Source organism: Typopeltis vanoorti, chromosome 11 (genome assembly GCF_054136105.1).
Source record: "Typopeltis vanoorti isolate ZY-2024b chromosome 11, IOZ_Tvanoo_1.0, whole genome shotgun sequence".
Classification (NCBI taxonomy): domain Eukaryota; kingdom Metazoa; phylum Arthropoda; class Arachnida; order Uropygi; family Thelyphonidae; genus Typopeltis; species Typopeltis vanoorti.
The window spans coordinates 107382230-107395173 of record NC_143559.1 but is presented as its reverse complement, the minus strand read 5'-3'; the positions used below and the strand labels follow the sequence as shown (position 1 = coordinate 107395173).

General features: G+C 32.6%; 1 protein-coding gene across 3 annotated transcripts in view; it reads left to right on the top strand.

The window, feature by feature from the left end:
* Window positions 1-12234, top strand: part of LOC150101917 (uncharacterized) — an 87865-nt gene extending 75631 nt beyond the window's left edge. For all 3 annotated transcript variants that reach the window (XM_090400559.1, XM_090400558.1, XM_090400560.1), the window contains one exon: window positions 11703-12234. In XM_090400559.1, coding sequence (XP_090256685.1) covers window positions 11703-11856 — 154 coding nt within the window. In that variant the 3' untranslated portion in view covers window positions 11857-12234. The remainder of the gene's footprint in view (window positions 1-11702) is intronic.
* The last annotated feature ends 710 nt before the right edge of the window (window positions 12235-12944 follow it).

Genomic DNA, 12944 nt, shown 5'->3' with positions numbered 1-12944 from the left:
TATAATCAACTGCCATTATAAAATTCTTCTTTTTTTTTCTTTATTAATGAAATATTAGCATATAACTTTAAAGATATCTACAAACATATATTAAAGTGAATGTATTACTAGAGATTTTAAATAACAGCAGAGATATAACCAACCTTATATGTTTAATGTTATACCATATGCAGAATGATATAAGATTATACTTGCAACATGAATGATAAAATCTTATGTCATTTTCTATAAGCTTAGGGGTCATTCCAGGTGATGACATCAGCAGGTTGAAAGTGCATAATTTTTTAATTTGGTGATAGGAAGTTATTTTGTTACACTAACCTTTAAATGGAAGAAATCATTTGTTAAATTTTTCCTGGCATCCTATTATGGTGGCCATTTTTGTTTGGCATATGCACAGAACTTTCACTGTTTTGAAAGATTATAAAATGAATCACTTATTTCATGATTGTCCAATTTCATATTTTTACTGTCATTTTAATGCTCAAGGTATATACTTTTATGATTTCTTCTTTGCATTTTCAGACAAACTATTTTTGCAACTTGAGATTCAGCTAATCAAACTACATTGAGGAACTTGGAGGAATTAGAGAAGGCAGTTAACACAAAGAAAAAGGAAATGTTGATTCTCATTATAGATTAAACAGCAGAGTAAGAAACTATTACCAGGTGTATAGAAATAGTTTGGGAAAATTTGGAGAAAAGAGCAAAGTTAATAACAATGATAGATATCAGCTGGATTTTTGCACAGGACATGACCTAGTTATTACTAACATTATGTTCCAACATAAAAATGTGCACAAATTCACATGGAGAGAAGACATAAGAGTATACAGAGAATTTGAAATAAGAGGTGATCACCATTTAGTTTTTAGCAAGATAAAATTGAATATAATATTTAAAAAAAAGTGTAAGAAAGTTTTAATATATATCAAATTTGAGCATCTTTCAGAGGTGAAATGCAGACTCAAATCCACAATTATATTCAAGAAAAAATAAAAGATCTTGAAAACAAGAACCAAACCAAACAGATTCCATAGCATATCCTGAAGAAAACATAGGTTGTTCAGCCAGAGAAGTGTCTCAAAGTTAGAAAAATCAGTAAAAAATCACCTTAAAAAAAAAAGAAAAAAGAAAGCATATCAAAAGTTCCTGCCAAGTAAGAAGAGGTAAGTAAGTAAGTGTTAAGAGGAAGAATGACTATGGAAGATTAACCTTAATGAGTAATGAAGTCAGAAGGAGACAGAAGCAAATAAAATAACTGAGTTACTGAGTGACCACTTTGCAAGGGTATGTCATCCTAATGAGGTCACTGCTTTAACATATGTGCTAGACACTGATGTGGGAACAGAGGTCAATTAATTGGAGGTTCTTAGGATATTGCAGAATCTCAATGTAAATACAGCAGTGGGATTAGATGGGATCTTAGCTAGGGTTTTGCAAGAATGTGCAAGGGAACTGGCAGTGCCTTTGACTAAGCTGTTTAATTTAAGTCTCAGCTCTGGTAGAATTCCAAGGGAGTGGAAAGAGAGCAAAATTATTCCTTTGCATAAGGGAAGTTCTAAGACTATAGTGGCAAATTATAGACCAATCAGTACCTCAGGCAGGGTGGTAAAAGTACTAGAAAATTTGGTAAAAAAGAGAATTCAAGAATGGGTAGATAAAAATATGATACTGTATTGGGATCAACATGGCTTTGTGAAGGGTCGGTATGCCTTAGTAATTTACTAACTTTTTATAATAGAGTATCAGCTGAGTTGGATAAAGGAAATGGCTATACGATGATTTTTCTGGATTTTGCAAAGGCATTTCACAGAATACCACATAGAACACTGTTACCGGTTAAGCGGATAACAGGGTGGCTGCTGGACAGATATCAAAAAGTGATATATGGAGAGGCAGAATCGAGGCAAAAGCAGGTGACTAGTGGTGTGCCACAAGCTTCAGTGACCATTGCTGTTTAATTTGTACATAAATGATGCGAAATTAGGTAGAGTAATAGTTAACACGTTCGCTGCCAACTACAAGTATACCCGTAGTTGGTATATGAGCCATACAAGCCAGCTACGAATATACTCATATGACGCTTACTGCCAGCAACGAGATTACCTGTACTAACCCTGAAGAAGTGAAAATGCTTGGCTTGTGGAGCTAATAGCAAAACTGTGTATACTCGTAGAAGGTATATGCTCCACACAAGCCAACTATGAGTATACTCGTATGTCGCTTACCACCGGTAAGCGACGTACGAGTATTACCCATACTGACCTTGAAGAATTGAAATTGCTTGGCGTACAGGAACAAACTATGACGAAGTAGCGTGGAAGCGAACATGTTAATTAAGGAGATGTGGAGAACATGCAGGACGATTTAAATAGGCTGTCATTATAGATGCAGAAGTTAATAGGTGTCAGTTTAATGTCAAGAAATGAAAAGTTATGCACTTTGGGATAAATAGATTACAAGTCACCCACTTATCACATTGATGGCACTGTACTACAGGAAAAAGATGAAGCCACAGATTTAGGGGTGGTGGTACACAGAGTTGAGGTTTAGAGGACATGTTGCTAAGGTAGCTCATAAGATTACTTAGCTAGTGAAAAATATACTAACAAGTAGAAATAAGGAAGTTGTAATTCTCTTTATGAGACTTTGATACACCTACATCTGGATTAATGTGCTCAAGTCTGGTCCCCTGGGTTTCTTGGGAATGAGGAAAAGTTGCCTAAAGGATTTTAGAGGATAGATGCAGGAGAAATGTTTCAGCACTTAGCCTAGAGAGACCAGAACAAGGGAGTCATCCCTGGAAGTTGAATAAAGGTGTGGTCAGTAAGGTGTGAGGACTAGATTTTTTGCTTGGAGAGTGATGAATGAGTGGAATGGGTTGCTACAATCATTTGTGAGTGCTTTGCCTGTTAATGGGTTCAAGGAGAGGTAGTTAGTACGATAGTTGTGTGTATAGATTGGGTCTCTTGTGATGAGTTTTTGACTCCATGGAGATGCTTGTATAATAATAATAATAATAATAAGTCAGCATGTACTCTGAGAAAATACAGAGACAAATGTAAGAAAGCGAAGTAATACGTCTGACTGACTAAGCAAAAGTCATTGGAAGACTTTGGTAAGACTATTATCATCACATTCCTGATGATTACTAATGTCTCGCTAATGGTTTCTTCCAGATTAGTCCGTCACTTGCTATGTCTTATGTATCTGTCTTCTAGGGTGGCCTTTCTAAAAGTGTGGGCCATGAGAGAATTTAATTAGTAAATAAATAATTTTATCTTAGTTTGTAAATTTTCAGATATAGTTTTGAATGCAATATATTAAAAATCCTATTAACTAAAAATTCTTTTGCATAATTTGTTTATTTTCAATATAATATGCATATTATTTTGCTACAAAAAAAAATTATATCTCCAGGTTAAAACCATACATCTGTTTACTGGTGTCTAAAAGTACTACCATTCTATATATTAATATCTTGACTATATTTAATAGTCTTTTATATAAATTTCCTTCCTTGAATGAATGCTTGAACTTGGAACTTTTTACAAGTATCTTGCTTTTTGGTGTAATTGCAATATATTCCATTCCTAACTTAATTTTTCATTAAGTTAGGAATAACTTAACTGAAAAATATTAAGGTTGTGTATATTATACCATCTCTCCACAGTTTTGCACTTAGGGGTACCTCTAGTGGTAAAATATGACCTATCATTAAGAGTGGGAAATCGGGGGGTAGTGAGGGGGGGAGGGACAGAAAAGTTTGCCAACAGCTTTCCAAACACTGTTCTGGAACACTTCTCACTGCATTAATCCACTTAGATCTTGGCCTTCCTCTGGGTCTTTTTCTTATCACCTTGACATCAGACACCTGTTTTGCTAACTTTTCCTCTCCCATTCTTTTTGCGTGATCATACCACTTGTGATTAGCTCTGCTTGTGAATTCTTGAATCCTAAAAATGTCACATTTCTTCCTTAATATCTTCATTTTCAGTATGATTCCCATTAATGTATCTCTGTTCACTCTAATGTTTCTCAGAACTTGCATATCTGTGATCATAATTTTAAATTGGTTTAAATACTGATTTGTGTCTTGCTAGCTTATTGTGTTGGCTAATTTCTCTCTTATTCCACATAAATCTCTTCAACTGGCTCTCCACTATGTCGACTTAGCTTATTCTGTTGTGTATATTTCCATATTTTGCCATCTTTATTTTTAAAAAAATGTGCCTAAATAGTTGAAATATTCGTTCTATAGGTTTTTACTACAACAAAGTTGAGAAACTGTGGGGATATATTAATACTGATGGCTTCAGTTTTGTTGTCATCTCTGATCCCTTTTGTAGTACTCTTTCTTCCATATTATTCTAATTCTTTTGTTCTTCTATTCTTCCATGTTCTTATGAAAGTTCCTGTGATTTTTGTTAGCTACTTTTACGTGTAGCTTAGCTGTTCTTACATTTTTCTCTGTTTACTCTCTCTCTCTCTCTCTCTGTCTGGTGACTTACTTCCCAGGAACTTTCAAATACTTCTTTCTGTAGCACTTTTACTATTAACATTAGATTTTAAAATATGCTAATTAGTACTTTATTATTATTTTTTTATATATACATAAGAAGAAAAGTTGTTTCAAAGAATAGCAATAGAGGGAATGAATTAATGAAGACAATTTTTTTTCTGAATTTTGGATTTGAACTAAGAATGGGTGGTGGGAATTATTGAAGTTATTTAAAGATTAAAGATTACTGCAGTTATTGATGAACATGGATGTATCTGTAGGGGAAATAGATGCAGCAGAATTGGGAACCTCTGTGTGAAAGATGGTAGAGTGACTTCGAGGGTGGAGATGGGTTACTTGATAATAATTGCTCTCTTCAGCACTGACTCAATAACTTTAAGGGAACTCTTGATGAAAGAACCCAAATGTGAGAATAATATTAATAGTTATTCACTGGTAAACTACTTCCTGGTACAAAAGAGAAAAGTCCAGTTTCATGGATGCTAGTCAGACATATATGTTTAAGGCAAGAAAGGTTAGATGTTAACTATCAGAAGAGAAACCACATCTTGTTTAGACATTTTGATTTTTGTAACGATATCATTGAGAGAAAAGAGTGAGAAATAAGAAATGATTGAGTTTTGCTAGCACTGAAAATATCCAACATCTCAGAATCCCAATGAAGATGAATATTTATGGTTGCAGAAGTAGATACCTTGATATTTTGTATATTGCAAAGTATGTCAAATGAGAAAGAGGATTGTCTTGTACTGTCATTAGCAAAACTGTGAATTGGATTTTCTGTTGTTTGGAGAAAGAATTGATATCCAGAATAGAGAGAGGGTAGGTAAATGTATAGAGCACCCCCTTCTGGGTCTCTAGCATTAGTTGTAAAGTTTGAGAATAAAGATACATCTATTGTTACAAATGTTTGACTGGAAAAAAGTTGACAAACACAAAATACAGGCAGACTTTATGATGAATTTACTTACTGTGACTTTGTATGAAATCCAGATGCCTTGAGATATGATTTGACTTAAATATGACTTAGTTTCTGCACTTTTCTATCATCATCATGAATTTCTTGATATATATATACCCTGATGGAGTGTACAGGCTATTATGACAGCACTATAGTTTATGTTATTATAAATCTCCTATCAACACTTTTCCTCCATATTAGTCAATTGTCAGCACTCCATATTGTTCTTATGTGACATTTGGTGGTGGAGACATTAAGTCTCGTTGACTTTAGGGCACAAGTCATACAGAGTACAAATGCATACAGAGGATTTGAAATGGTAAGTAATCACCACTTAGTTTTGAGTGGAATAAAAATATATGTCATATCGAAAAGAAAAATATCTACAGGTTTTAAAATTATCAAAGTTTAGCAGCTTTCAGTGGTGAATTGGAAATTCAAATATACAAATATTATTCAAGGAATAATGAAAGAGTTTTAAATTAGAACCAAACGTTGTAGACTCATTTGTAAACTCTGAAGAAAACAGGGAATCTCATATGGTGAAGTGTTTTGCAAGGATAGAAAAAGCCAAATTTAAAGTGGACTCAAGACGTTATAGTCGGTTCTGGAAAAGAAGAAAGCATATTGAAATACCTAGAAATTAAATCAGCAGATGCCTTGAGAGAATATGGGGGGAAAAATGTGTAAGAAAGTTAAAAGTAGCCGTATATAAGTCTTCTGAAGACTTTGATAAGAATATAGGAAGATATATATCGGAAAGGTGATATCAGATGATAAAGATAACATGAAAACTAAAATGTTCTAGGTATTGAGTAATTATTTGAAAAATTATTAAATGAAACCATTAGTGGCAAGAACAGTGGTAGAAAATATTCATTATTTGAATATTTTCTTGATGATATTTGACTAAAAATGCTCAAATATGGAGGTATAAAAGTTTTACAGTGGCTACACTGTATAATTTTGAAAGAATGGTCAGAAAGTTGAGTTCTGAACGATTGGAGTAAAGCTTTCATGGTACCTATCCACCTTAAAGAGAAATAAGCCATTTAAGAATTACATAGGAATTTCCCTGCCGATGATCCAGTGAAATTTATACATACCCAAGAAGAGGGCTAAGAAAAATTGAAGAGAAACATAGAGAAGGGCAGGATGGGTTTAGTCTAAATAGGGCTTGTTAGAATTATTGAGAGATAATGTAAATATAACAAAGATCTTCATTCCCAAAAAATCCAGAAAATATTAAAACCAGTTAACCACAATGCCCTCCCCCTCTTTTTAACAGAGATTACATTAAATCTATCACCATTCCATATATCCGGGGCACTTCTGAAAAGCTCACAAAAATCCTAACTTTGTAACCTGACTACCTGTTACAAACCACATAAGAAATTGGCATCCCTTATCTGCTCCACCAAAGACGAGTCACTTCCACTAGACCTACCTGGAGTATACTAGGTCCTTTGCAGCTGTCCTACTACGGTCAAACAGGCAGGACAGCTAATATCAGGATATCTGAACACAAATACTACATCTGGTTTCACCAATACAGTCACTCAGGACTTGCAGACTACACTAGATACCCACAGAATATGCTGCAGAATAGCAAATATAAATATGAAAGATTGTTCCTGGAATCAGCCTCAGCTCTAAAAAAACTTCCCAAATCTCAACAAATTTAGGTGCATGAGACTGCCCTAAATTTGGGAAGCTTGCTTCCTTAGAACATCAGCGCAACAGCCAAGACAACCCAATTTAGCTTGCTAGGGGGGGCACCTTTAGGACTTGAGGACCAATGCCAGTTGCCTTCTTCAGCATCATTTGCTTGTTGTTAGTGCATGTGTACACATATCATAGTTTTATGTTCCTAGAAGATGGCAATATAACATTGCTGAAATATTGGAAGGTATTGATTCAAGCTTTTTAATTAATATTTTAGTATACGTTATCATTTCCTGAAAAATTTAAAGTCAACAAAGATCTTCATTTAAATTTTATAGATCAGGAAAAGTCATGTGACAATGTTAAGAGAAAGGCTATCAAAAATACTACAATTATATGGTGCAAATGGAAAGCAATACGTTAGTCTATATTTAAGTTGGAAGGTTCAGAAATTAAGGTTGAAGGAAGTACAGGAAGATAGTTGTAAAATCAGAGACAAGGGTGCACATTATATCCACTGATTTATCATCTTATATGGATTGCATTATGAAGGAAAATTGACATTAAACCTGATATCAGAAATTGGCATATGATGTTATACTCTTTAATGAAGTCAATACAATTGTTGTATTCCTTATCTAAATTGAATTGATTATAACAAATAAGCAGGAACATCAAAAACATCAACTGCTTCCCGAATGTGAACTCTAACACAAGTAAAACATTTCAGCTATTTAAGTACAATTTTTTGATAAGTTAAACATGGAAGTAGGTAATAGAATACTGAGCAAGAATTTATATGGAATAAGAGAGAAATTGGAGGGGGGTGGGATATTCATCAAACGAATATTAACTCGTGGATCTTGATTGCTGGGTTAGAAATAAAACAGTTGATCAGACCAGTCACATAGATATGAGAGTTGTAAACAAAAATTGGTGGATGTTGAATACAAGTTTTTTTTCACTTGGTTATAGTATAAATTAAAGATGCCAAGAATATAATTTCTTGGCATCTTTAATTTGTAAAAATTAATAGAGTTAGCAGATGGCATCAATGACAGAATCATGTTGTGAAAAGTGAAATATATGTGATGTATTTTTATATATATTTCTTTTGTTTCTTTTCAGTATATTTCTTTACTTTAAAAGAGTATTAGTTTCTCCAAAGTAAAACACATCTCATATATTACATTCACTTATCTTAGTCTCATAAATAAGATGAGTTATAATACAAATTATATGAATTAAACAAATATAATTATTTATTTCATAAAACACACATTCTCTCTCTCTCTCTCTCTCTCTCTCAATTTCAGGAATTTAAAAAAAAAAAAATTCTAACAAGGAAACAAATTTGTTTTGCTAATCATTTTTAGAAATTTACAACTTGGACTTTCCAAGACATTTCATACAATCAGTTCCAAAATGAGAAAGCATCTCACTCTCTTTCAAAATTGACATTCTTCTTAAATAATTCTTTCCTTAAACTGAAAGGGAAAAAATATTCTTGTTCTCTCTCAATAGACTTCAGTGTAAACAGTTTATCAGAAGAATTATATTGCTTTTACAGTTCTGTAAATAATCCTTTCATTACTAATGAAGTCAGGTCTCCTTTCTTTCTGAATACAGTTTCCTTCTTGCCTGCAGTATTAGAAGGAAGCACCACTTTCTGTCTTGCAACGTAAATGTTCTGTCTTCAATTTTATCCAATGGCTGGAACAAACTTAGATTGAAGCAAACAAACAGTGGGCTAAAATATCTGTAGGAATTCACTCTTACCAATGTTACTGTTTATTTTATTTTTTTAAGTATTTAAAGGCTGCCTTCTGGATATTTTTCTTCTGGTAGTCATTTATTTTACCATTTTGAGGGTGGGGAAAAACTCAGAGGCAATCTGTAAGTCTCCTTTAACTTTTTAATGTTCCTTTAATTTTTTACTCTCCTCTTTAAGGATCCCACATTTGCATTCCAATCTCCACAGCAGTGAAACCAAAACAACTCAATAGCTGTTGTCACTAGTTGTGCTGCTTGCTGAATGTCTGTGCAAATGTGCACCCACTTCAAATTCCCAGTTAAACTCAGTGGTGCTCTCCTTGTTATAGGTAGTGTGAAATAATTTTTACAAAAAAAAACAGGTAAGAAAAGTAGTTATACTATACAGTTTCAGCCCATTTAAGCAAAAGAATAATAATTTCTTTATTAGCTGGCTGAAATGTGCATTTCTTGAACTTTGAAACTGCCAACTCCATACATTATCTCTGTTGCTATTACAAAATATTGCTGAAGTTTAGCTATATTTTATAACAGACTAAAGATGCAGACTATTTCGGTCACTTCAAAATTTTGTAAAATGATTTATTAACATAATTTTTATCCTTTTTTTTGAAGAAAACAGGTGAATTTAATTAGCAATAAATTTCATGACAGATTATTAAAAGAAAACTGCATTACATTACTGTCAATGGGGTGGGGGGGGGCAAGCAGATATAAGTTTAATTATGTCTGTCTCCCAATATTTTGTTATTATAAGATTTCTTAATACATAAATCACCCAATTTATTAAAGCATTAAAATGTGATGTATGTGAATGAACGTCATCAGATACTCCCCAGTATTAAAATTGAATTATTGGGAAGGAACTTGTTAGCATTCGGGAATGTGTGAGCAGAGCTAATCTCAGGTGGTATGGTCACCTAAACAGAATGGGCGAGGAAAGGTAAACAAACCAGGCATTTTAGTTGAAATTGCTGGGTTAAAGTTGATCTGTAAAAAAGGAAATGTGAATTTATAGTTGCAGTCAGAAAGAGGATTTCTAATTATCAAGCATATTTGGAAGGAGCCTTAAGAAAAGCTCCAAAATGTTGGGAAAATGATGAAAACAATCTGATATTCTGGTGTTGGAAGGTGGTAGAAAAAATACAGTAGAAAACCAAGATTAAGGTGGCATGATGCAGTTAAAAGTGCTTTACATCACCAAAATATAAGATCTGATGGTACTGGAGTCTGACAGATAACAAACTAAATTGTTAGAGAACTGTTGATAGGAAGTTATTAATAATGTAAGTTTTTCATATAGTCCTGTCATGGTATGATGTATATTATGTGGCCTCCCTCGATGAGTCTCTGATTCCCTGGAGGTCTCTCTTAATAATAATAATAATACTGTACTCATGCTTGTTTGAGAAGAAAGATTTCAATTCCTTAGCTATGAACTGTTGAGTTTGGCCTTTTTGGTATATGGACACCATCGTTGTCTGGTAACAGCTTCCAAAAAGAGGGTTGTAGCAGATGAGCAGCTCTTCTCCATTTCTCTCCGTCTGTTGCCTCCGTCATTCTTAAACCGATCCATTCCACGATACCACTCTTTGGTTGACCTTCCACGTCTTCTCTTCCCTTCAACTTTCCCTTGTAATATAGTTCTTGTCAGATGTCCTGAGGAATCTCTCAGAAGATTTCCTGCAAATCTGGTCTTTATTTGCATAATGTTCTTAAGCAGTGTTCTTTCCATCCCAGCGACGATGACTATGGACACCATTCGAAACTTTTTAGTTTCCGATATGTCATTCGTTCAACTCATGTTTAACAGATGATTATCTAAAATCCATGCAAAAATGATTCTTCACACACTAGTCAGTTCCGTAGCTACTGAAATATATGCTATTTCTATGCTCTCCTCAAAACTAATCGGAAATATTTGGAATATTCTAATATTTTGAACCACGTTAAAAATATTCTAATTTTGTGAATATTTTCAAATAACAGTTTTCTTATTATTTATATTACATTTTTATGTGTTTACATGCTTATATAATTCACAAAGTACGTAGATTTAGATGATGCTAATTCGTATTTGGCATAATTATTTTCTATGCAATGAATTAGAATTGCAAATAATTCAACACATTCTTTGATTATTCTGATTTTTTGATTTGGAGGTGTAGGTTCTCCAACCTCTGCTCCATAAATGAATATTTAAAAAAAAAATAATCTGCTTAAAATAAAGAACTGAGTTTAATACTCAGTATTTTGAAATTGCTCAATATCACCTTAATTAATTAAATTAATTAATTAATTTAGAATATAATGATACAACAGTTGTAAGATCTATACAGGCAAGTATAGCACCATCTTACTGAAACCAGTATGCTATTGGTCATAATGTCATTTTGTATGTAAATTTGTGTGTGTGTGTGTGATCTCTAGCTGATATGTTAGAAACACACTTTAATTAATAATCCAGTTAACTTTGATTGGTTGAAGGTTGTATACAATGCTTCCTTATACCCATTTTGTGCCTTGCAAAGTTGAGCAAGGCATGTTTAGGGCTGGGGCAGAATGGAAAAGAAATAGACCATCCCACTATCCATTTCTTTTAATTGTTAATGTCAATAAAATAATCAAAAGGTTTAGGTCTTTATGGAAATAAACAATAACAGCTCATCATTTCAAGATCTGATAACTTAATATTGTAATATTACAAAATTTAGTTTTTTTGTGAAATTTTAGCTCTTATTGAATATATACAATCTTCCACATTTTTTGTATTTTTAGAGCTATTAGTGTACTGTTAGGAGACCACTGGCGAAAATTAAGATCTGATGAAAGAGATGCTTATTCTCAGCAAGCTAAAATCATAGCTGAAGAAACAAAAAAACTTCATCCGGATTGCTGGAAAAGAAAAAGGTCCTTTTCAACAAGTTGCTAAGTTTATTAGGATATTGACAATAGTAACTTTCAGTCTTTGTAGATAAAAATAAGTGATATGTCCATGTATAAAACTTGCCTTCATCAAAACGATCTATTTAGTTATAATTGGATAGATATTTATTTTGTAATATGCACTCTGCAGAGACATGTGTCTGCCTAAAATATATATTCAGATCTATGCAGAAATGGTGGTGGTATGGGACTGGATGCATTAATGCCTGAAAGAGTGACAAAAGTTGATTTTATGCACATGTTTATTTATGCATAGCTTTATATCTTTAAAAATTATGCAGCATCACAGATTATATTAGCGTTAAAAGCTATGAAATAAGCACCATTCTTAATTCTTTTTCATATAAGACAAGTATATAGTATATTGAACTAGTTTTATGTATTCAGAAACAAAAGAATATATGTATATATATGAAGAATATATATATATATTCTTCATATATATATATATATATATGTATCTTAATTATATATATGAAGAATATATCTTAATTTTTTTTTACTCTATAGAAAAAAATATTTTTGTTATTATTTTCAAAATTTAATACTTTTGGTTTACAGAAGATTTTCTGTATCATAATGGGTTGAGAATTAGGTTTACTTGTTCATAAAGTTGTGCATATATATATAAATATATATATGAGATTTATCTCAAGACCTGCTGTAGAGTCCGACTATGTTTTCTGCTTGTGTATTATTGTCCATATTGGATGACAGTTGTTTTTATATAGTAGAAAGGATAGGCTCTCGAGGCTTTGTACAGTTCTTAAGAAAAATTTAGTAAGGAAATTATGTAGGTTGTTTAGCTTCTATGTTTTTGAAAATCTTTAAAGTATCATGACAGTGTATTAGTGTAAAAAATTGTTAGTAAATCTTTGAACTATTATAAGTTTTTTAATTTTCTCATTGTAATTTGTGATATATGTCGTATTAGAATGCCATAAAATGACATTCTTTTTCATAGCACTCAATTGAAGTATATGTATAAATATATATCCAGACCTGTGATTGATAGACAACTGTGTATAAACATATCTGATTGTTGATGGTTACATGAGAAAAGAGGTGAATTTT